The sequence below is a fragment of the Pteronotus mesoamericanus genome, unplaced genomic scaffold (assembly GCF_021234165.1).
Source record: "Pteronotus mesoamericanus isolate MK-2021 breed Mesoamerican mustached bat unplaced genomic scaffold, CSHL_Meso_final contig_221, whole genome shotgun sequence".
Lineage (NCBI taxonomy): Eukaryota > Metazoa > Chordata > Mammalia > Chiroptera > Mormoopidae > Pteronotus > Pteronotus mesoamericanus.
Genome location: NW_026555092.1, coordinates 17,666,373 through 17,687,962, shown reverse-complemented (window position 1 = coordinate 17,687,962; position 21,590 = coordinate 17,666,373). Strand labels below are relative to the sequence as shown.

The window sequence follows — 21,590 nt, the reverse complement described above, 5'->3', positions numbered from 1 at the left end:
TGATGTGAATTAGGTTATGTTATATGAATACCTCAATTAAAAAAAACACAACAAAACAACAAAAAAACAGCACAGTGCCTAGGACATGGTAGGTAGGTGTTCAGTGAATGTCTTTTGAATTCTATGGTTTCCTTGCTTCAAAATCAAAGCCAAACCCCAAAACTTCCTGATTTCTCACTGTCCCATCTCACAGATGGTATTCACTTTCCTCTCAATCATTTATTTTGTAAGTATTTATTATTGCTGTTTTAGATATTGGGGATTTGAAGGGGAACAAAACAGACACAGACCCTCCCCCTAGAGTCTCCAGGTTCATAAGAAGCCCTGCCCAATAAAGAGAAAATTGCACTGCCACATGGTCAGGGCAGGGGGGACAGTGCCAGGGTCTTCGGGGGCACTGGGGATGGGAGGACAGACCCAGCCTAAGAAGAGTTAGTTAGGGAAGGCCACCTATATAAGGAGGCACCTAAACCAGGGTCTGAGTGCTCAGTAGGCCTGGGAGGAAAGTCAGTCAGGTGGAGGGTGATCGACAAGTCGGGGGAGGAGCTGGAGGTGAGGGCTGGGGGAATCAGGGGTTCCAGGAAAACGGCATATCGAGCCTGGGAGATGAGAACATGGTGGGTTCCAGGAGTAGAGGACAGGCTGGTGTGGCTGGAGGAGAGAGTGTGAAGGTAGGCACCAGACGAGGCGGGAGAAGTAGAAAGGAGCCCCTGGTAGTAAGAGTTCAAATTCGATGTTAAGATATCCAGGGACCTGCAAGGTCCTCCACTTGGCAGCCTTAGTTCTGTCTTGCCCCCTTGCACCCTCTGGGCACAGTCCTTGTTCGGTTGTGGCCTGAGGGTCCCCGTGAATTCCTGCGCCTGTTTGGCTTAGCTCGCACAATCCTTCCTCCTGTAGATATCCACCGGGAGCCAGCCCTGTGCCCAGTGCCGGCCAACCAGAGGCTGTCAGAACTGCGCTCCACCCCGGGAGGCAGCACAGGGAGAAATCAGTACAAGAGAAGTAGAGAAACGCTGTGATAAAGCGTGGGCCAGGCGTGGAGGAGGCGGGGCTGGCCAGGGTAGACCGAGGGCTTAGGGAAAGTGACTCCTAGATTGGGTCTTCAAGGACAAGGACTGGTATAAAAGGGAGACTCAGAGCCCTTCTTTGTGGGGTCCCAGGATCCTTGGGATCCAGATGAAGGCTTGCGCTCTCTATCCAGGTAAACACGCATACACATCATCACCCCCCAAAGGCACATATATGCTGCCCAAAGGGTCTCTGAACTCACACTCCCTCCCCATTGACCTCCCCGTCCTCCCTACACACACAAACACATTTCCAGGCAACTTAAGTGTCCTTGGTCCCTCTGGCTTTGCCTGGGAAGAATGCCCATGCCCTCAGCCTCCCGGTTACGGCCCACTGCTTCACAGGCCTGTAAAGCTCCCTCTTCAACTCTGGACTTTGCACCTGTCACCGGAAATTCATTGCTATTCCAGGCCGCCAGCCTGAGCGGCAGCCTGCTGAGGTGTCCGCCCCCTCTAGGACCGCAGGACCAGCCCCTCCCTCTCAGGATCCCAACCGCACTAGCCCGCCCCTCTCCTCCCAGCCTTGGGGGCGGGGGTGAGGCCTGCACCAATAGGGTCTCCGCAAAAGCTTGGGAGGACGTGGTTAGTCCTCCCCGTTGGGGGCGTTGCCTGCTGCCCAGCCCTCCCTCTGCAGCTCCGGCCCCACCCGTTGCGTCCCCAGGTGAGTCAAGCGGCAGTTCTGGCCCGCCCACTGTCTGCCTGATCCGGCCGGAAGCTTCCTCCACTGGCTTGTACACAGTTTCTACAGGTGGGGAGCAGAGGGAAAGATTTGGGGGGCTGGGAGGGGGAACTCACAAATCCCTGAGAGCTCTCGGGAGCAGGAAAAACGCTACAAATTAGAGTGGATGTGTAGGACTGTGAAGATCGGAGGGGGTGTTTGTTGGTGGAAGGGGTATGACCTGAAGGGGTGGGGTGACAGTATGTAGGTGTGGGTCTGTGTCCTTGGGAAGAATTCACAGGGACCCGGCAGCAAGGAAAGGAAAAGGAGAAAAAGAAAGGTCAAAATGAATTCAGTTCGTTTCAGTTTAACAGGATCTTATCTGGGGGGACTCAGTGCACACCCGTGGGCCCACAGTAGGCACCTACTGAATGACTGAATGGCTAATGACTGACTGATTAATTTACCTCTCCTTTCTACTGTCCCCTTCCCCCGCCCCACCCCCACCCCCATATTCACCCTCAGCTCCCCCGACCCCGCCGCCCCCCGCCCCAGCTCACAGACTTGCTCTGTGCAGCCAAGCAAGCCCTCTGGCTGTCCCAGAGAACAGGTTAGGCAGCGGCAGTCTTTGCCCCCAGGGAGCTGCCCGTCCTGCCAGGGAAGGGGGTCATCCAGAGGGTCCTGGGGCAACCTCACAGGCTGACCTTGTCTGATTTGGCCTTGAGGGACAGCGGACTCAAAAGACCGAGGTGGGGGTGCTGGGAAACAGGGTGGGTGAAGTGGCGGGGGGTGCAGGGGAAGGAACTGTGGAGAAGAGGGAGAAGCGTTTGGCCTGAGGGCCTCGTGCTGGATTGTGAGGCAGAGAAATTTGCATGCAGCACTAGGTATGGGGAGCTTGTGAAGGATTTTAAATGGGAGTGATGGAGTCAGATTTGGGCTTGAGGCCCATCGCTCTGGGGAATGGACTAGAGATGGGGAGAGATGAGTTGGGAGATTATTGTAAGAGTTGAGGTACAAGATGAAGGTGGCTTGGACTGGGGAAGTGGCAGTGGGTGCAGAGGAGGGGAATAGTCATTCCAGAGATATTTAGAGGAAGAACAGATGGACTTGGTGACAAGTTGGCGGTTAGGAAGGGAGGTCTCGTTAAGGTATCAATGTAAAAGACTATGGTGGAGTACTCCCCTAAACTAGGTGCTTCTCTCCTAGGTCCCTTCTTACCCTGGATACTCCTCCCCAGGTACTCCTCTGATTTAGGTACTCCACCTGCAGATAATCTCTAACCCTAGCTGGTCCTCCAACAGGTACTTCCCTCACCTGGGTGCTCTTCCTCTACATACTCCCCAGATTCAGGTGTTGCTCCTTACCTCCACTCCTCTGATTCAGGTGCTCCTCCCCCAGATATTCCTGAGCCTAGATGATCTTCCTCCAGATCCTCCCTTAATTCAGGGGCCCCTTCCCTAGATCTTCTCCAGCCCTAGTGATTCCCATGCAGATGATTTCCTGATTCAGGTGATCTGTACTTGGCTGCTCCCTGAATATAGCCCTCGGAGCTCACAGGTGAATGGACGGCAATGTGCCTGAAGGGCTGAGGGCAGAGGGGGGTTAACAGGGGCTCCTGACTCAGGCAAAGAGGGGCCAGGTCTGCCCTGGGTGGGGACTGGCATGGTCTTCTGTGTGTGGTTTCCACTTTGGCTTGTTAGTTCTAAGCAATTGCTATTGCCAACCTCGGGGAGCCAGGACTGCCTCTGCCCCACCTCCCATCCTCAGCTTACCGCGCAATGCGGCAAACTGGGCTCTGGGCCCCAGTATCAGAAACCTGGGTTCAAGTCTTGGAACTTTGGCTGAGCTAGTTCATCCTTCTGGGCCTCAGAGTCCTTAACGATAGACAGGGGATAATGTTTACACCCCAAATTACAGATTTCCGTAAGCCTGATGCCGGGTGCCTGAATCATAAAGGTGAGCTCAGTATAAGATCCAGCATTGATTTATGTTTTCTAGCTACTTCCAGAGCTGGCCCCTACCATATTCCCTTACACATAGCCAATTTCTCAGCCTGTTTCTCTTCTGTGAACAACTGGTGCTGGTTAGTTGTCCAGTCTCCTGAGTCTGTGCGGCACCCTAACGAGGCTGTGAGTGTGGCCTGAAATGCGTGCTCCGTGCCCCCCTCCCCTCGACAGCCACACATGTGCTTATGTTCCAGGATCTGCATCCCAGGGCTGCCTGGCGCCTGGGGATCTCCTTGGAGCCAGGGCTTTTCTGATCGCGGCCGAGGCTCACGGGTGTCTTCCAGCCACTCCATGAGTGAGACAAATCAAAGTAAGTAGCAGTGGGAGGGAACTGAAGAGGGGCTGGTTAGATGCTGGGGCTGGGGGAAGGACCCGGCCCCCCCCCCCCCCCCCCCCCCGTTTCCCCAGGGAGCCCTCCTGACGCCCCATTCGTCATGCTGTCCCTTTCTCTGCAGCCACTGTGGGGCCTTCGGAGCTCCCCACAGCATCAGCCACGTCCCCTGGGCCAGGCTCCGCCGCCCGGGCATGGCCTGTGCTGTTGGGGGTTGTGCTCGGAGCCGTGTTCCTTTCTGTCCTCATTGCACTTGTTGCCAAATGCCACCTCTGCCACAAATACCTCACCAGCTACCAGCACCGCCGGCTGCCAGAGACAAGGAAGGGGATCTGTCCGGAGATGGGTGAAGATGAGGATGATGATGGCTTCATTGAGGACAATTACATTCAACCTGGGGCCGGCGGGCTGGGGACGGAGGGTAGCAGGAGCCACTTCTCCCTCTGAGCCCCTCTCTTTGGATGCCCCCTGCCCAGTCATGTCTGACAGCTCAAGGACAGCGAGTCTCCAGGGGGCTATGGAACCTCAGGGACAGCGGTGGCTAGGGTTTAAGGGCTAACCAGGCTTTGAGCAATTTTTCCCCTTTGACACTAGCCACCAAAGTGACGATGACCCTCTCTCGCTCAGTGACCCTCAGTGGCTCCCTGCTCTTCTCAGGATAAAGCCTACCAAGGGCCTAACTCTGGAAATAAGGCCTCTGTCAGCCTCTTGGTTTCCTTTCTTGCCGTTCCCTATTATTCTCCCTCCTTAACTATTTAGTATTATATACCGGATGATAGCATTTAGCAGATGAAAATCAGTGTGCCAAGTTTCTTACTGAAATTTTTTCCTATCAATAAAGTGGATAATCTAAGTGGTTATAATATATTCTGTTTTTCACAGGCATAACTAAATCTATTTTCATTTCAAGTAAGAATTTAAAATGTGCTCAATTTTTTTTTCTGGAACTGGAACTTATGCATAAAAATGTTCCTTGTCTGGTTGCTGGGAGATGCTGCTCCAGGGAGCCCCTCCCTCTCATGAAACCCTGTGAGCTGCTTCTCTACCATCCTCCTCCTCCTCACCACGTTTTACTTTCATCACTATTGCAATTTGCACTTGCTCCTGACTGTGCCTGTCCTTATAAGCTAGACTGTGAGCTCCCTGAGGCCACAGGCTATGTCTTATTTGTGTCCTCAAATTCATGCACAAGGTAGATGCTAAATAAATATTTGTAAAATTTGTTTGATTACCGTGGGCTCAAGAATAAGGTGAGAGGTGAGGGAGTGGAGTGGACTGTGGACGACTTGATCAAGAACTTGACAGGAGAATAGGGTTGTAGCTGCTGGTGGGGATATCGGGGCAAGGGAGTCGGTCACACTTCTTTGGCAAGCAATGGAAAGGAACCCTGGCTTCTGCACAGAATTAAAAGGACAGCTGGCTGGGGAGGGCAGGAAGCCGGTGGTCCCAGCAGCCGGAGGTCAGACATGGTCCATCTAGCCCTCTGTCATTTATGGGCATTGATAAGACTCCATGTCTGAGACTCCTAAACTCTCAATTCTGAGTTTCAAGTACTCAGACACAAGAATCTGATTGGCTCCATTTGGGTCCAGTATCCACCACAGGTCCAAGCAGCCGTGACTTGTGGGAGCAGGCCCGGGGAGCACATACGTGACTTGGGAGCCCCCCTGTTCTGGGTCATTCCCAGGCAAGGGGGAGTCATGACCAGGCCGCCACCCCACCTTGTGTCCACCCAGGCGCCGTGTTAGCCTTTGAGGAGAGAAGGGAAGTGAGGAATAGCTAATGTGGAGGTGCTTGAGGAAAAGACAGGAGACCAAGGGGGGCTGGAGCCGGAGCACAGGGCCTGAGGGGTGCCCGGAGCAGTGATGAAGCTGAGGAGTCAGCCAGATCAGCTAGCGCCTTGGTGCCAAGTTAGCTTGCACTTCAACCCAAGAGCATCCGAGGCTCATCTGTAAACTTTTTGGGCAAGAGAGTGATGTAATCATGACAGAAAACTCGTTCTGAATGCCACGCAGTGATGGGTTGGAGGGCAGAGACCGAGAGAGAGGTGACTAAGATGTGACGAGTGTCTGCTCCCGTAGGCACAAGGAACAGATTCCAGAGATTTGAAGCAGGCAGGGTTGACAGCACTTCTTGGCTGCCGATATGGGGGGCAGGAAGGAGTCGGTGAAGCTGCCCTGGTTTCTGGCTGGGTGGCTGCGTGGCTGCCTTGTGGAGGGGCAGGTTTCTGGGGAATGAGGGTTCAGTGCCAGGTGTGGGATTTCCAGGGAAGGATGCTCAGGGGCAGCTGGGATTTATAGGGAGGAGTCCCATCTGTGACCTGGGTTTGGGAATAGTCAGATTTGATAGGGTCCCTCAGGTCCTGGGAGTGATTTAGGTCATGGAAATGGAGTTGACGAGGCATTGAGGCCTGAGTAGGGAAACACGGGCATCTAAGGGCTTGTCTGCAGGGGAGAGGCAGCCAGTGGGCAGGGGAGGCCAGCGCACAGCCCTGGCTCCAGCAGTTTTTCCAGAGTCCTGAGATCGCAGGCCTGGGAAGACCCTGTGCCCGAGACCTGGCCTCCGAGAGAAGAGCGGCTGCAAATGCAGCGGGCCTGTCCCCTGGCTTAATGCTCCCCAAGACCCAGCAGGAGGGGCTGTCCTGGGCCAGAAGGCAGCTCAGCTGGCTCCATTTTCACATACTCCTTGGGACCTGAGTCAGAATGTCTGAGGGATGCAGCAGAAGGTATGGGCCTGATCCCAGATGAGCAGTTGCTTTTCCTGAGCCCACGACCCAGCTAGAGTCAGCTAAGGAGGGCTTCCTCTCAGAACCTGCTGTGGGCGTCAAGCCTGGCTGAGCAGGACCCTGGGGTCACGAGTACCTTGGACCTTGTCCTCAGAGGCCTTGCTGGCTGCTCTGAGGAATCGTCGCCATTGTGCTCCACATGCCTGGCCCTGTGTGCAAAGAGGGCACGTGACCTCTTTGGGTCCACAGGTTCAGGGGCCCAGGGATGCTGACCCTGCTGGGAGGCCTGGGACTCAGCCAGACCTGGCTCTGGTCTGTCCCCTCTGGCTTAGGCCCCTGCCCCAGCCTGCCTCTTCCCCGGCCTCGCACCCTGTCCTGCCTCCCCCAGCAGCTGCCACTACCTACCCTGTCCTGGGAACCCCAACCCTGACCTGCATGCTGAGGACAGCTCAGCTCCCGGCGGCCTTGTCCTGCAGTCCTTGAAGCAGAGCCAGATCCCTTGTCCCTATGTGGAGGCCAAAGACGGGGTCACACAAGCCATAGACAGGAAGTTTAAGAAGCCCCCGCAGGGTAGCAAGGTGAGTTGAGAGCTGAGAATCCCTGGATTGAAATCCTAGCTCTGCTACTGTGGGCTGTGTGACCTTGGGCAAGTTACCTACGCCCTCAGTGGTCTAATTTCTTCTCAGTAAAATGGGGATCATGACAGTACTTGCATCACATGGTTGTTAGAAAGAGTAAATGAGCTATGTACGTAAAGGGGAACAGCCAGCACCTGCAAGTGTTAGCTGCTTGCCCGTGGGCAGCCCCAGGACAGTCGCTCCCATCAGCAGGGCCTCCCCATGGCAGGCGACCAGTCTTGATCCTAAGGAAGAAGTTATCAAGCCTCCTCCCTCCTCACTCGCTCTGGGCCGGGGGTTTGAGCTTCTCTGTTTCCCAGAACTCAGCCGAGCTCAGAAAGGACTTGAATTAGAATCACTGACGCCGTGGAATGTAACAGCAACCGTCATAGCACTGGTGTTCTAGCACTTCTTACAACAGTCCTGCTGGGCACACACCCCCATTTTACAGTCTGAGAAGTTGGGGTTCAAACAAGATAATGTAAACTGCTGCTTCACTCAGCAATAGTGCCATTATCTCACCCCAACTTAACGACCAAACAGGCCCAGAGCGCCCTGGTCGGGTGGCTCAGTTGGTTGGAATGTCCTGTGCACCTAAAGGGCTTGATCCCAGTGGGTCAGGGTGCATGTGCAAGACAACCAATCGGTGTTTCTGTCTCACATCGCTGTCTCTCTCTCTCTCTCTGCCCCCCTTCCTCTTTCTCTAAAATCAAAAAATAGAGCCTCAGATGAAGATTAAAAATAATAATAATAAAAAAATAAATAGACCCTGGGAAGGAGCCTCCTGTTTGTTGTACTTGCATCTGTCCTGCCAGGCCGGCACCCTCCCACTCTCCCCGTGAATGGGGGCTGGGAGGTCTCTGGGTGCAAGCTCCAGGCTTGGGGGGGGGGGCAGGCTGTGAGGGTAGAAGCGGTATGTCCCATCCCTGGGGGCTGACTTCCATGCCTGTGCCCAGGGGAGTCTCACAGGTGCTGGGGAACAGTCAGGAAGGCACCCCGTGCGGAGGGCTGAGCATGGGACTGTGTGTCGCTCCCGTACGGCCTGGAAGAAGCCCCTTTCGGGAGGCCCGGGTGACCCCTGATGGCCCAAGACCTCATGTGCTTGGATATGATATGAACTCCGCCTGGACTGGAACAGATTTGGAAGTTTCTGGAACATGCTTTTACAGTATCCAGACATCCAGGTGACATGGCTGAGGACCTAGAGTTTGACTCTTGAGCCCAGAAGGAACATATGGCAGGTCTCTCCCTCTCTCCGCCTTGCCTGTCACCCGATGGGAGCCTCTAGCTTCACACCACTGTAGTCTGTCTCCCTCGGTCCCTTCTTGTCTTTTCTCTTCACCCCAAACCAGTATAGATTTCAGGGTCTATTATGTCAACCTGTCTCAGCAATGTCCTCAATTTGCACACCCATTGTCTGCGCATTGCACACTCCAGGTGACCTCCAACCTAGGACCTGATGCCTGGCCTCCGTGTGCTGTCGGGAAAGCCCCACCGTGGCCCAGGCTGGTGAGTCTGTTAACGCCTGGCCTGCAGCCTCCCTTGGGCTCTCAAAGCTTCCAGCAATCTGGCTGTTTCCTTGGTCATATCCCTCTCCCATTCTCCATAGCAGCTCTTCCGAAAGGCCTCTGCCTCACAGACAGAAGAGGTGATGCCCAGGGCCTCCCTCAAATTTCTGCTACAAAACCCACAAACTTAACCTGTGTCCCTCCTTCCTTCTCTCTCATCAGAATGGCTTTATAAGCCCATACCTCCACTTTGTGTCCTGGACCTATCCTCCCCACCTCCTGTTCAGGGACTTTAAGACCAGCTTCTTCTCTACCGTGTATCTTTTATTTTTAATTTATTTTTTTATTGTTCAAGTACAGTTGTCTCCATTTTCCTGCCACCACTTCCCCCTACCCCACCTACTCCCACCTCCCACCCTCAATCCTTCCCCACTGTGGCTTTGTCCATGGGTCCTTTATATCTACCTTGTATCTTAAACCTCTTTCTCTGGACATTAACCCAGCACATCTCTCCCATCTTTAAAAGCTCCTCCAGTCACTCGTGATGACCTGCCGGACCCAGCTTCTGAACGTCCGTGGAGTCTGTTCTGCCTCACTCTGTCCCAACAGCCACCCCATTGTCTACGTCTCTAGCATCTTGCACCTGGACCATGGCGTTAATCAATAATCAGAGTTCCCTGCTTCCATTTTGGCCCCTTCCAATTAATTCTCTGTGCTGCAGGTGAAATGATTGTCTTAAATACAGTCATGACCAGGCCATTCCTCTGCTTCCAGCCCTTTACTGGCTTTCTCTGGGCCTCGAGAAACTGCGCCACCTGCTAGGGAGCTGCCGAAACCCGGGGTCTACGGGTCTGGCCTATTCCCAGCTAGTGCACTGTCTTTCAGCCACACACGCCCTTCATAGTCCCTTGAAGGAGCCAAGTTCTCTTGTCCCTGGACCCTTCTGCTAGTCCTTCTTTCTGGGCACTCTTCCCAGCCTCCCAGCTGCTTCTCATCCCTCAGGGCCATGGAGATATCACTTCTGGGGCCGTTTGGCCATTTCTTCTGATTTTTTTCTCGGAATGCTCATCCTGGCTCCACACTGCAGCCAGTGAGTCCCAAATCCAATTCTGGTGAGAGTCCTCACTGCCCTGATTAAGCTCTTCCCGTGTTTCTCAGTGTCCCAAGGACAAGGTCCAAATTCCTCAGCTGGGCCGCCAGGGTCACTGCACGGAAGGGAGTAAGGAGGAGGGGTTTGGTGGGAGCTGTGTGGAGGCTCCCTCCGTAGGACTCTCCTTTTCTCATGAGGTGGAGGGCTCAGGCCTCCCGCACATGCTGGGGGCAATGCGGGGGTGTGAAGGGAGTGGAGGGAAGTTGTGGGTCCCTGTGGGAGCCGCTAACAAGGAAACAGCGTGTCTGATGAGCTGCCTTGCAGACCTGGTTGAGCTTGGTGATAAGGAATTCACCGTGACGCCTGGCTGCCTGGCAGTGCTGGTTTCTCTAGTGGCAGCTCAGTGCGAGGCAGCAGGTGCAGTGAAGGCCGATGTGTGGCTTCGTCCATGGAGGGGCTTTCCTGGGAGAGCGGGACCAAAGAGGCAGGCGGCTAAGGAGTTGAGGGCTCTGTCAAGGAGTGGGTCAAATGATGGCTTGCAGAATCTTAGCCAGAGGGAGAGGAAGAGAGGAGGGGGAGGTAAGAGAGGAGGGGGCAGCCTTAGAGAGATATCGGAGAGCCTTGTGGACAGCCGGTTGCAATGTGGACCAAGATGGGGTTTTGTGAGATGCTTTGAGCAAACAAACTGGGGGCAGGAGGGTGTGGGGTGGGCTTTAGTGATTGAAGAAGCAGTAGCTTTTCTGCCCTGCCTGTGCTCGACCCGTCCCTTTCCCTCCAGCTCATGGTCCAGGTGGCTGTGCAGAGGCCTGCCTCCACTGCCCTTTGAGGTGGGCCCTCTGGGGGCATGAGCCACATTCTTCATCCGCACGCTTTCCAGGAGAGCCTGACACGGGCCTTGGCTAGAGCAGCTGCTCGTCCAGACATTGTGTCAAGTGACCCTTCCCCCTCCCTATTTTCTAGGCCTCTGTTTTCTGTTTTCCTTTACTTTCTTAAAAAAATATTATGGAAAAGTCTAACCCTGTTACAGCTGAAAAGAAACATGATTTCTCCCCATATGACAGGATGGAGAGGTGCTCTGTGGTCCTGTAATGGCCCAGGAGTTGGCGATAATGAGAGGTCCATCTTGGGGACCCAGGAAGAGTGAGAATTTCTGGGGCAGGTGGTGTAGGGCCTCAGGAGAGCCCCGGCCCACAGTGGACAGTGACCTTCCCTACCCCTCCCAATTACAGGTGCATCTCTCCCTGATATTTACATGCACATTGCCATCCAGCTAACCTGGAGTCCTTCATCCATCCAACAAAGCACCTGCTATGTGTTGGATCCATGTTGGGCACACACAGGTGAGAAGACCCAAACCCTGCCAGAAGGAGCTCACCACCTGACTAAGGAGACAGGCTCACAGAGAAAAAAAAAGTGCAGACTTGTGTCCACAATTGAGGGTTTGAGGCTAGAAAAGGGGCAACTCCCTAGTTTAGGGGGAGCGGGTCAGGGAAGTCTCCCAGAGAACATGGCTCCCTGGAGAACTGGGTCTTGAAGAACATTATGAAGGCAAGGAAGGGACATATGGAGGCTGGAAAAAGCAAGAGAACATGGTGAGGTCCAGCAGTAGGTCAACGTTCTGGCTTGTGGCGGGGCTGGAGGGGAGTGGGAGGCTGAATTATGTTACAGTCTGCACATTACCCTGCAAGGCGGGGGGCCCGTGGAAGGATCTTAAGGTAAATTTGCATTTTTGTTTTTGCACAGTCTCTGGGGCTCCATGTGTATGTGCTGGGGTTGGAGCAGGAGGTAGATTAAGAGGAGAGAAGAGCAAAAGTAGAGAGAACAGAGAGGCTGTGGCACAAACGGCAACGATGCAGAGGATGCCGGCTGGGCAGTGAGCATGGAGTATGATTAACACATGAACACCTGCCCACGGAGGAAGTCCGCAGGAGTTGCCCTGTGTGCTGGGCAGGGGGTGAGGAGAGAGTGAGGGTGCCGTCTGGGACCACACGGAGGGCTATGCCGTGGATGCTGGGTGAATGGTGAGATGGAGGAGTCTGAGGTTCCCGTGGCAGACCTGGGGCTCCTGGCCATTCCCTATTTCTGCTCATGTGGCTCCTTCCCTGGGTCGGCAATACCCTCATCCTAGTCCATCAGCTTGGCGTCCTCTCCCGGACACTGCCTTCCTTGATTTTGGCAGCTGAAAGCTTTGTTCTCTTGTTGGAGCCTTTGTAGCTCTCCATCGAACCCCTCTTAGGAGGCACCCCTGGTCCCTACCTCTCTATCCTCTGAGGGGCTTCTGTAACCTGCACCGTGGGAAGCAGGAAGCGATGATAAAATGCTGAGCTCTCTTCGGCTGGAACTTTATCCTGGCCACCTAGGGAGTGTTCCTGCACCACAGAAGGGGAGGCCCCTTGCAGGGTGGACCTCAAGCAGGAAGTGACTCTCACCACCCAGGGGCGTTGCAAATACGGCTCCCATGCCTAGGAACCCAGAGGCAGGCCAGCCAGCTCAGCGACTGCATGGACCAGGACCAGGATGCTCTGGTTGCAGAGGTGGGGTAGGGACTTCAGCCTCCCGAGAACCCCACTACTTAAGGCTTCATCTTGAGCCAGCACATGAGGAAATACCAAGGACTCAGCGCTCCCTTCTCTCCCTGCGGCAAGAAACCCATCACCTTCCTGAAGCTGAGCACCTCCCAACCCCCATCTCTCCTCCAGCTTCTTAGTACCTAAGAGGAGAAAGCGCAGGTCTCACTGAGGACACCTTCAAGGCACCTTTTGTCAGCCCGAGATAGGCATGGAGCATTCACTTTGGAAGGGATGAGTGTGGGGAAGGGGAAGGAAGCATCTCTAGGTGAGACGGGGATGTGAGGGCAGTAACAATAATAGCAGCCACCACTTTTATTGCACATCTGTGAAGTACCCAGTCCTTCCATACATGTCATTCGATCCTCAGAACTGATTACCATGGCCACAACCATGACTCTCAAGAAACTGAGGCTCAGAGAGGTCCAGTCACTTGCCCAAGGTCCCGAGCTGGGAAGTGGTAGAGGGGGGAGTCCAATCCGGTCCTGTCCCATTCTGGAGCCCAAGTTCTTGCCCCTTTGTCACCAGTGCTCTTCTTCAATGGAGACTCGCCGGTGCACGCTCTGGGGCAGGGACAACGCTCACTCCTGGGGAAATCCCTGGCGAGTGTTAGAGGGCAGGTTTGGCTGGGAGGGGTGTTGGGAATAAGGAGCCAAGGATGTCCAGGGATCCCAGGCGCTTCTCTGCCTGGAGACCCCAGATACCAACAGGCAGCCTTTGACAGTTCCACGGGCACAACACCCAGCTCCAAGAAGACACCTTGCCGTGGTGTGGATGTGTGGGCACATTCAGGGTCTCGTCACACATCACGCAGTCCCACAGAGGGGCTGGGCAGTCCCGGGGACTTGTGCACACACACACTCACTCACGCCCTGGCACAGAGCTGCGGAGGCTGCACCAGGCCGTGGAAAGGGCTCTGGCTTGGTCAGATGAGGCTGGCAATGCTGGATGTGGTCTCATGACGCTGGCCAGCAGACAGCCGTCCTGAGATGCTGAAGATGCTGCCGATGCTACCGTGGTCACTGTGGGCGGAGGGGGCGGCTGCGCGGCTCGGGAGGCAGTGTCCACTCACGCCCACCTGGTACAGCAGCAAGCCCAGTAGCAAGAGTGAGCCGGAGACAGCCAGGGCGATGCCCACGGACAGCATGACAGCCAGTGGCCGGGCAGGGGAAGGGGCGGCGGCCAGCCCAGCCAGCGTCAGGCCAGTGACCAGCAGCACTAGGCCACTGAACAGCACCATGAGGGCATCGGCACCGCCACCGCTGCGCAGCAGGGCCACGTGTTGGGGCTGGCGTATGCAGTTCATGTCCTGCACGGCTGAACTCATCAGCTGCTTAACCAGAACGAGCAGGGCCAGCAGGCAGAGCACGGTGCCCACTGCCAGCCGCCACTCACCCGAGCGACTGCTGGTGGAGGCGAGCAGCGCCACACCGCCCGCCCCGCAGCCAGTCACAAGGCCCACGGCCATGCCAAAGCAGAGCGCGGAGCGCCGCGGCTGCTGGGACCACCATAACTCCACCTGCTCCGCCAGCACATCTGGCGGCAGCCCCCTGCCTGGCGGGGCTCGCGCCTCTCCTTCCGGCATGGCTGGGCCTGGGACAAGTCAGGGCTGAGGGCAGCACCAGGGAGGGGTTGAAGGGTATGGATCAGGGCCTGGAGCCCCCACCACCTGCTTGGCAGCTGGAAGCCCAGAGTCCTATTCCTTCCACAGTCCGGGCTAAAGTCACCATCATCTGTGAGGGAGAATCGCAGTTGTCACCTCTCCAGCTCGCCTGCCTGCTGCCCGTGGTCTCTCCTGGGAGCTGTGGGGATGCCCTGGGAATCCTCCCGCGTCCCCTGAAATGTCTCCCAGGAAAGCCCCCTCCCTGCACTGCCCCTTGGGAGTGCCTCTTCAATGACCCCAGGAGAGTTCCCCCATGTAAAGCACCCCACCCCTCCAAGGAGCCCCCTTACCCAGCCCCTGACCTCTCTGCCTCTCTCAGTTGCCTGTCCCATCCCGGCTGTGGCCGCGGGAGCTGGTGCCACGGTGGACGGTGGACGATGACGGAGAGCCAGAGATAAAGCCTCATTCAGGATCCACTCACATGGCCTCAGCTGTCACCGCTGGCTCCTGGGGGGAGGGTGACGGGGAGGGAGGGGGCTAAGACTTAACCCTTCTGGAACCAGCCGCCTGACCCTGACTCCTCTCTCTTCGGACTGTGGCTCCTCTGCAGGTTAGGATCTAACCCCTGACACCCTCTTTGCCCTAACGTTCTGTCCGCTCTCACAGCCATGGCTGCTCATTCCCAAATCTGCCCCACACCCCTCAAACCCAGACCTCCCTCCTGAACTACAGACCCACAGCCAATTGCCACCTTGATGTCCCACATACCCATAGCCGCCTCTGATGCAACAGGTCCAACCCAAGCTCCTTATCTTACCCAAGCCTGCTCCTCCTCTGGCGCTCCTGCAAGTCCCAGGGAGCCACCTCTCATTGTTTCTCATCCCATTCCCCACCCTCATCCCCACTGCTTCCCGACTCTGCCCCCTGCCGACCCCACCTGCTCGCGGTCTTCCTGTCTCCCAGCTCTCCTGCCTCTCACCGCCCCCATGCCTTCCTCCTCCAAGATTTTTCTAAAGTTGTGCCAAGGGAAAGGAGGGCTCTGGATCTGAACCCCAGTTGCAGTTCTCACCACCCGTGGGGACTTGGATGAGGGACCTCATAGTGGTTACTTATTTAACATGTCCTTGAGAAGCCAGTCAGCAGGACTGGGCAAAATAAGGGAGCCAGGGTCCCTGCCCTCAAGAAGCCCCAGTTACAACAGGCAGGTTTGTGGTTCATGCGATAAATGCTGGGGGTGGATTAGTCAGAAGACGGGGTTTGGGGGAGGGTTAAAGAAGCCCCCATGAGTCACCTCGTAGAGCCCCAGGCCCCAGGCTCTCAAGGACAATAGCATTTATCTTGAGGGGTGAGGGCTAGTCATTTGATATCTCCATTTCAGAATTTCAGTGGGAATTCTGGGAACTGTATAGATGCCCAAAGCATGCTTTTTGAACTAAAGAATATAATTGTTTGTTATCCCCTGCAATTCAGGATAGGACTCCTGCTAATACATAGGATGCAGGTCCTGGATCATTCCAGGAATGTGACTATGTGGTTGAACATGGGTTACGCCCCTGATGAGGTGTCTGTCCTCTACAACCCCTCAGCAGGGGCAGCCCGGCAGCCAGCCGGGTAGGAGGGACCGGTGCAAAAGCCCCTAAGGGAGGTGGAGAAGGGGCCCTGGAAGGGGCCCTGGAGTCAGCCCCACGTTCCCCAGGGCGGTGACTCCACTGGTCTGAAAGTGCTTGTACAGGCTGGGGGTGAGGCGGAGGTTCTCAGGTGAGAGGCAGCGGGAGAAGGTGGGGGCGGAGGGGTAGAGGGGCTAAGGGGAACTCACGAGAAGCCTGGAACGGCTGGATCCAATCTGAGCGGGGCAGGTGGGGTGCTCCAGCTCCGTTTCCGGGGAGGTGCTTCACCTGCCTAACCTGCACCCCGGTGAGACCTGGGGGAGGGAGAACAACAGGTGTTTCCTAGGCAGGGCTTGAGCCGATTGGCTGACGTGGCGCTGCTCCTTCAGCGGGCAGAGGCATTCCTGGGAAGGGAGGGGCTTCTGTCAGCTGCTCTTAGGGCTCGCACAGAATTCCCAGACCTGGGCTGCGGGAGAAACGTCGTCTATGGGCCCCAGCGCTCGGGCCCCAACCCACCCACCACAGCTCCAACCCATCCTAGCTCTGGCCACAGTTCGAAACCTAACCCCCTGCCCCAGCTGCAGTTTCAAACCCTAACTAGAACTCCTTGCTCCAACCCCTGCCCCTACCCCACATCTTAGCCTCAACCTTGAATCTCAAATCTCAATCTCAACTTCCAGCCTCGTTTCCAAATCCAATTCCTGTCCCAGTTCCAAAGCCTAACCCCAAACCTGGCTTGAAACATCAGCTCAAATTCCTCACGTAACCCCAGCTCCAAATTCTGGAACCCGTCTCTCATCCTCAGGCCCAACCTTGCCTCCTGTTCCAGAAGCCAGACCCCGAATCCTAACTCCACACCCAAACCATGCCTCAGCCCCAAATTCCACAGCTGACCCCCAAACCCTGCCCGGTGTCCCTCCATTCCTTGGCGCTTTGCCCTGGCTGAAACCCCCAAAGTCCCTGATTCCTTTTCCTTCAAAACCTCGGGTGTCTGAGGGGCAGGCCTGCCCCACCTGGCTGACTCCTGAGGAGGGAAGCGTGATTTGAGCACACAGGGAGGAGGGGTAAAGGCACTTCCTGTGGGGAACAGGAGCTCCCTTGCTTAAAACACTTGCACAATACACTTCCAGATATACGCCACATTCTTTCACAGGGCTCACAAGCCCCGGGGAATACACACCAGGTCAGCCAAACCACTGGTCCCTGCACTCCAGGCACAATGCAAGTCATTCAGTTCGGCAGGCTCTGCCCTCTGCTCTGCATTTCTGGTTGGTTTCTGAACTCAGAATTCCCTCTGCCTGGGATATTGACCACCCCAGCTTCAGTCTGGCCAACATGAATTCTTTAACGAGATGTCACCTTCTCCAGGAAGCCCTCTCTGATTTCAAGTCTGGTTTAGGTGCCTCTTCAATGCACCCATAATCCCTGTGCTTTCCCCACAACTGCTTGTGCTGCATGTGCTGTAATTTTCCTTATTTACTTACCTGTCATCCTCCACTAGATGTGTGGTCCCCGAAGGGGTTAGGTTTATGCCTATTTTGCTAACCATCGTGGCCTCAGCCAGCCCTGTGCCTGGCACATAGGAGGTAATCAATAAATATTTGTTGCATGAGGTGTGTGGGTTTTGAGCAGGGAACATGTGAGATGAAGCTGGGAAGACAAGTTTGGCTCAGGCTGTACTGGGCCTTGAACGCCATGGTGAGGCATTGGGTCTCCTTGCAGGTGCCCATGGAGGGTCCCGAAGTATAACTGGGATGCGGTCAGGGCTCTGCTTCTAACAGGCAGATCTGGCGCCACACACCACCCGTGCTCTGGGGGGGCCGAGGGAGCTGCAGGTCGGAGGGGCTTTAGGCTGTCACCCACCTCCTGTATTGAAACCCTTGTAATGGATGCCTCTTGCTCTCTCTCCTCCTGATGTGTCTGAAAGGGACAAGAAAAACAAAATCAAAGTTATCTTTCCACTAGCAGCTCACACGATAATCAGGCTTGCTCTGCCTAGGCTTCCCTTTGCCTTGTACTGTGGAGATGACGCGGGGCCAGCCCTAATTCTAGGGCAGTGCTGTTCACTAGAAATATAGCACTGGCCACATATGTACTTTATAGTTTCCAGTAGCCATGTTAAAAAGTGAAAAGAGACAGTCATACCTTAAAGTTTTATTTAGACCCCCAATATTTTCATTTTAATATACAAATGATTAAATGAGCTATTTCAGCCTTTTATTTTGTATGAATTCTTGATAATAAGTTGTGTGTCTTCTACTAGAGAGCATTTAGACCAGACTAGCCACGTTTCAGATGCTCAGTTACCCGACGTGGCTCGTGGCTCCCTTACTGGCCGGTGCAGCGCTAGGTTGTTCTTTCCCTCGATGAAAAGTTAGGGTAGGCCGACTGCTGTGGGGCAGGCGGGATCTCAGGGCGAAACTCGTGGGTTTGCCACTTTGCAAAGCATTATAAAGCTGTCCCCTTTCCTGAGAGGAGGAGGGGAGCAGGGAGCTGGGGGCCTGGGAGGCTTTTCGGCTGGGTATTCCTGTTGCACATGCCTGACATTTGGTTTTCCTCCTGGTTCCAGGGAGGGGCCAGTCCCGGGCAGACCCACGGCCCGGCTGTTCCGGGTAGAGCTGGGGCAGGGAACTCTTGCTATTTTCCCTCCTTTTCTCCACTCCTGGTCCTGACTTGCCTCTCTCTCACCGCTCACTCCAAATCCAGAGCAACGAGTGCAAGGGGTGGGGCCTACCTGGACATGCGGGCAAACCCAGGCCCACCAGGGTCCCTCAGGTACTACTTGGGAGCAGCTGGTTGGTAAGGACTGGTCATGCTTTATATAGGGAAGGTAGATGCCCATGCCAGGACCTCCTGCAGGGCAGGGTCTTCGGCGCAGGGAGACCACGATGACAGAGGAGGCTCAGCGGCGAGCTCACGCTGTCTGGCCACAGCAGATGCTGACTCTAGGAGAAGGACAGGGGAGCCGATGCGTGTTGGAGGCTGGAGGAGTGGGCAGCCTCCACAGGCATTGGCTGTCGCACCGGAGCTGGACGAGTTCCCAGAGCCCAGTGATGGACTGCAACCAGAAGAATAAGAGCGGAGTCCATGTGCCAATGCCCAGCCACTTGTGTGACCTGCAAGGTTCCTAAGGCTGCTGCAGGAGGGGACTGCCAGGCCTGCGTCATTATTGAGGAGTCAACTGGCTGAAGGGACCCTGTGACCCTGTGAAAGAGGAGGTGGGGCCAGTGAGGTGAGAATCTCCCCGTGGGGTCAGGATTGGCAGTGGAAGGAGTCCCAGGTGCAGCCGCCACCCAATCAATGCCACCCAAAAGGCTGACGTAGGAATGTACAAGACAGTACAAGGAGAGGTAAACAAGATTGGACCTCTGACCCTGGATTTGCTAGCGAGAAGCTGTACTCACTTCTGTGCAGCTGAGAAAATGCCCTGCTGACCTGCTGGCCACAGGGCCAGGCTCTGCTGGGTGGGGCTCTCCTTGGCCTGGGCTTTCTCCTCCACCTCCTCCTTAGCAGCTGGGCCGCAGCCAGCGTTGGTCACTTCAGTGTTGCTACATCCTAGTCACAGCAAGTTAATTTCCTGGGGCCCTGAGCAGAGCCCCAGTCTCCATGGCAAGTTCCTTCTTCCTGGGTCTTTCTCCCTCTCTGCTTGGATACCTCCCCGCTCCCTCCATCCCCAGTCCTAAAGTCAGAAGAACTCACTTCTCTGCTTCTCTGCTGTCTCCATGTTGGTTCCAGCAGCTGTCCTCTCACGTGTGGTCCCCCAGTGTCCTCCTAACTCGTTCCCCTGCGTCCACTCTTGGGACCCTCAACCAATGCTCCACCCAGATACCTAAGTGGACTTTTAAATCAGACCCAGCCTTGTCTCCACGGAACTGAGAGCCTAGAAGGAGGGGCAACGTCAGACAACTGAACAGATACGTTGCAGGGAGGGTTATGAGAAAAAACAATGGCAAATGTAATTTAGATGGAGGTGGGAGGGGTCAAGGACTGTCTGTCTGAGGAAGTGACATTTCAGTTAACCTCTGAAGGATGAGTGGAAGTTCACTGACTGAGGTGTGAGGACAAGAGCATTTCACACAGACAAACCAGCGCTTGGAAATACCTGGATGCAGGGAAGAACTCGACCTTTTGTAGGAATTGAAAGGCAGCCAATGTGTCAAGAGCTTGGGGAGTGGTGGGGAGTGACTCTCAGTGGCTCGGCAATGCCCTCTGTAATGTGTCTTCAAGACCCTGCACCATCTGGCCCTGCTGACCTTCCCAAAAGCATTTCAAGTTAGTTTCTTCTGCAAAGTTAAAGCCAAGGTGCTGGTTCGGAATGGAGGAGTCTGACTCCCAGAAGAGCCCATCTGCCCGCACGGCTGCTGTCTCAGTGGAGGAGTCTCTCGGGGGTGCCCGGATGTTTCCCTGCATGCTGGGCCTGGCCTCCCAGTGGGCAGAGGACTTGCTGGGGTGCACGCTGGTCTGGAAGAGATGAGCTGGCCACCATGACAGCGTGTGGGCTGGGGGCGGGGGCGGGCCTTGCTAGGGAGAGAGTCCCAGGCACATTGGGCTTTGTGGCGTCTGCCCTGAGCCTTCCTTCTGCTATTCCCAGCCCTGGAGAGACATCTGCCAAGTGTGATACCTGTGTCTCAGCTGTTGCTGGGGACACTCACCCAAAGCGGTGCCCAGAGCAGAGAGGGGAAATTGGGGAGATGCCTTGGGGACCCCAGGCTTAACCCAGCCAGCAGGGGCCAGCAGGGACTGGGGGCTTAAATATTTGTTATTGGGATATTAGGTGGGTGCCTGGCCTCTGCGGGTGGGAGAACACAGGGCCATTTGTGCATATTGCTTTGCTCTTTAGGGCATAGAAACGACCTTTTCTGGTATGTGTGGCTGGGTCACACATACAGTAGGGGGCTCAGAGGAAGAGCTGTCCCCCAGAAATGGAGGAGTGGGGCAGGGCTGTGTGGAACAAGGATGACAAGTCTAGAGTGGCACGGAGGTGACAGAGATAAGGGCAGAGCTCTGCTTCGAGTTCTAACGACTGGGTCAGCAGAAAAGGAAGACTCAGGGGAACTTCGCCATGTTCCTTATTTTACCCTCATGCTTACACAAATGTAAAAATCCTCTGAACGCTTCATTCGGTTTCATAAAGAAGAAAATGCAGGAGGCTTTATGTGGTTTCATCTCAGCTGGCAGAGAAGGAAGGCAGGTCAGAAGCGGGAGCAGGTGGCCCCTCCATGAAGCCCAGAGAGGAAAGGGGGCAGCAAGAAGCCAGGTACAAGTTTGGTGTGATTTCCACAAGGACAGGCAGCAGTGACTTGGGAGGAGCTGGAGTCTACTCCCCCAGCAGTCCTCAGGGTCCCCTCTTTCCCTTCCTCCTTCCCCAGCTCCCTGGCTAAGCAGAGTTGGACACGGTTGTGGGCAAACACCTTTATTCTGACCAAGCCACAAACTCCCCGAGGCCGGTGCCTCAGTGCGGTCCGTGCCGCAGGGTCTGCAGCCCAGAGCTGGTCTGGGGACAGGTGCACAGTGCTTCTTCCAGTGTGGCTGGAGATAGCCCGCTGGAGGGGGTCACTTGATCTGCACCTCAAAGTCCACTTCTGACCCGACGAGGGAAGGGAGCCGGATTCCGGTGACGGGGTGGAACCCAGGGACCTGCTCTTGTTCCTGGATCTGTTCTCTGAGGCGCTGGATTTCTAGGCGTTGCATTTCAATAATTCTTCCGGTTTCTTCTTGCTCATTTAGTCTCATGGTGGGAGCGATGCAGAGCACGTTTGGGCTGGACACTGTAAGGCAGAGCAGGACTAATGTGGGCTTGTCGCTGAATGG

At 55.5% G+C, this 21,590-nt stretch overlaps 3 protein-coding genes across 7 annotated transcripts in view; 1 reads left to right on the top strand and 2 right to left on the bottom strand.

Annotated features, from left to right (window-relative positions):
• The first annotated feature begins 1,758 nt into the window (after positions 1 to 1,758).
• CUNH1orf210 (chromosome unknown C1orf210 homolog) lies at positions 1,759 to 5,169 on the top strand. 4 transcript variants are annotated; one of them, XM_054571612.1, is made up of 4 exons: positions 1,760 to 1,815; positions 2,932 to 2,962; positions 3,926 to 4,041; positions 4,187 to 5,169. In XM_054571612.1, the coding sequence occupies exons 3-4, from the start codon at positions 4,023 to 4,025 to the stop codon at positions 4,507 to 4,509; spliced, it is 342 nt and encodes a 113-aa protein (XP_054427587.1). In that variant the 5' UTR covers positions 1,760 to 1,815; positions 2,932 to 2,962; positions 3,926 to 4,022; the 3' UTR covers positions 4,510 to 5,169. The 4 variants fall into 4 exon arrangements, with proteins under 4 accessions (XP_054427586.1, XP_054427587.1, XP_054427585.1 ...); XM_054571611.1 differs by lacking the exon at positions 2,932 to 2,962 and having other exon boundaries at positions 1,759 to 1,815; XM_054571610.1 differs by lacking the exon at positions 1,760 to 1,815 and having other exon boundaries at positions 2,952 to 3,026.
• Positions 5,170 to 12,901: 7,732 nt separating this feature from the next.
• TMEM125 (transmembrane protein 125) lies at positions 12,902 to 16,093 on the bottom strand. Of its 2 annotated transcripts, XM_054571608.1 has the most exons (3): positions 15,989 to 16,093; positions 14,535 to 14,679; positions 12,902 to 14,302 (listed from the first exon to the last, which is right to left on the bottom strand). In XM_054571608.1, the coding sequence occupies exon 3, from the start codon at positions 14,152 to 14,154 to the stop codon at positions 13,495 to 13,497; it is 660 nt and encodes a 219-aa protein (XP_054427583.1). In that variant the 5' UTR covers positions 14,155 to 14,302; positions 14,535 to 14,679; positions 15,989 to 16,093; the 3' UTR covers positions 12,902 to 13,494. The 2 variants fall into 2 exon arrangements, with proteins under 2 accessions (XP_054427583.1, XP_054427584.1); XM_054571609.1 differs by lacking the exons at positions 14,535 to 14,679; positions 15,989 to 16,093 and adding an exon at positions 14,523 to 14,534.
• Positions 16,094 to 21,332: 5,239 nt separating this feature from the next.
• CFAP57 (cilia and flagella associated protein 57) overlaps positions 21,333 to 21,590 on the bottom strand; it is a 54,881-nt gene continuing 54,623 nt past the window's right edge. The window contains exon 22 of the mRNA XM_054571607.1: positions 21,333 to 21,547. Coding sequence (XP_054427582.1) covers positions 21,333 to 21,547 — 215 coding nt within the window. The remainder of the gene's footprint in view (positions 21,548 to 21,590) is intronic.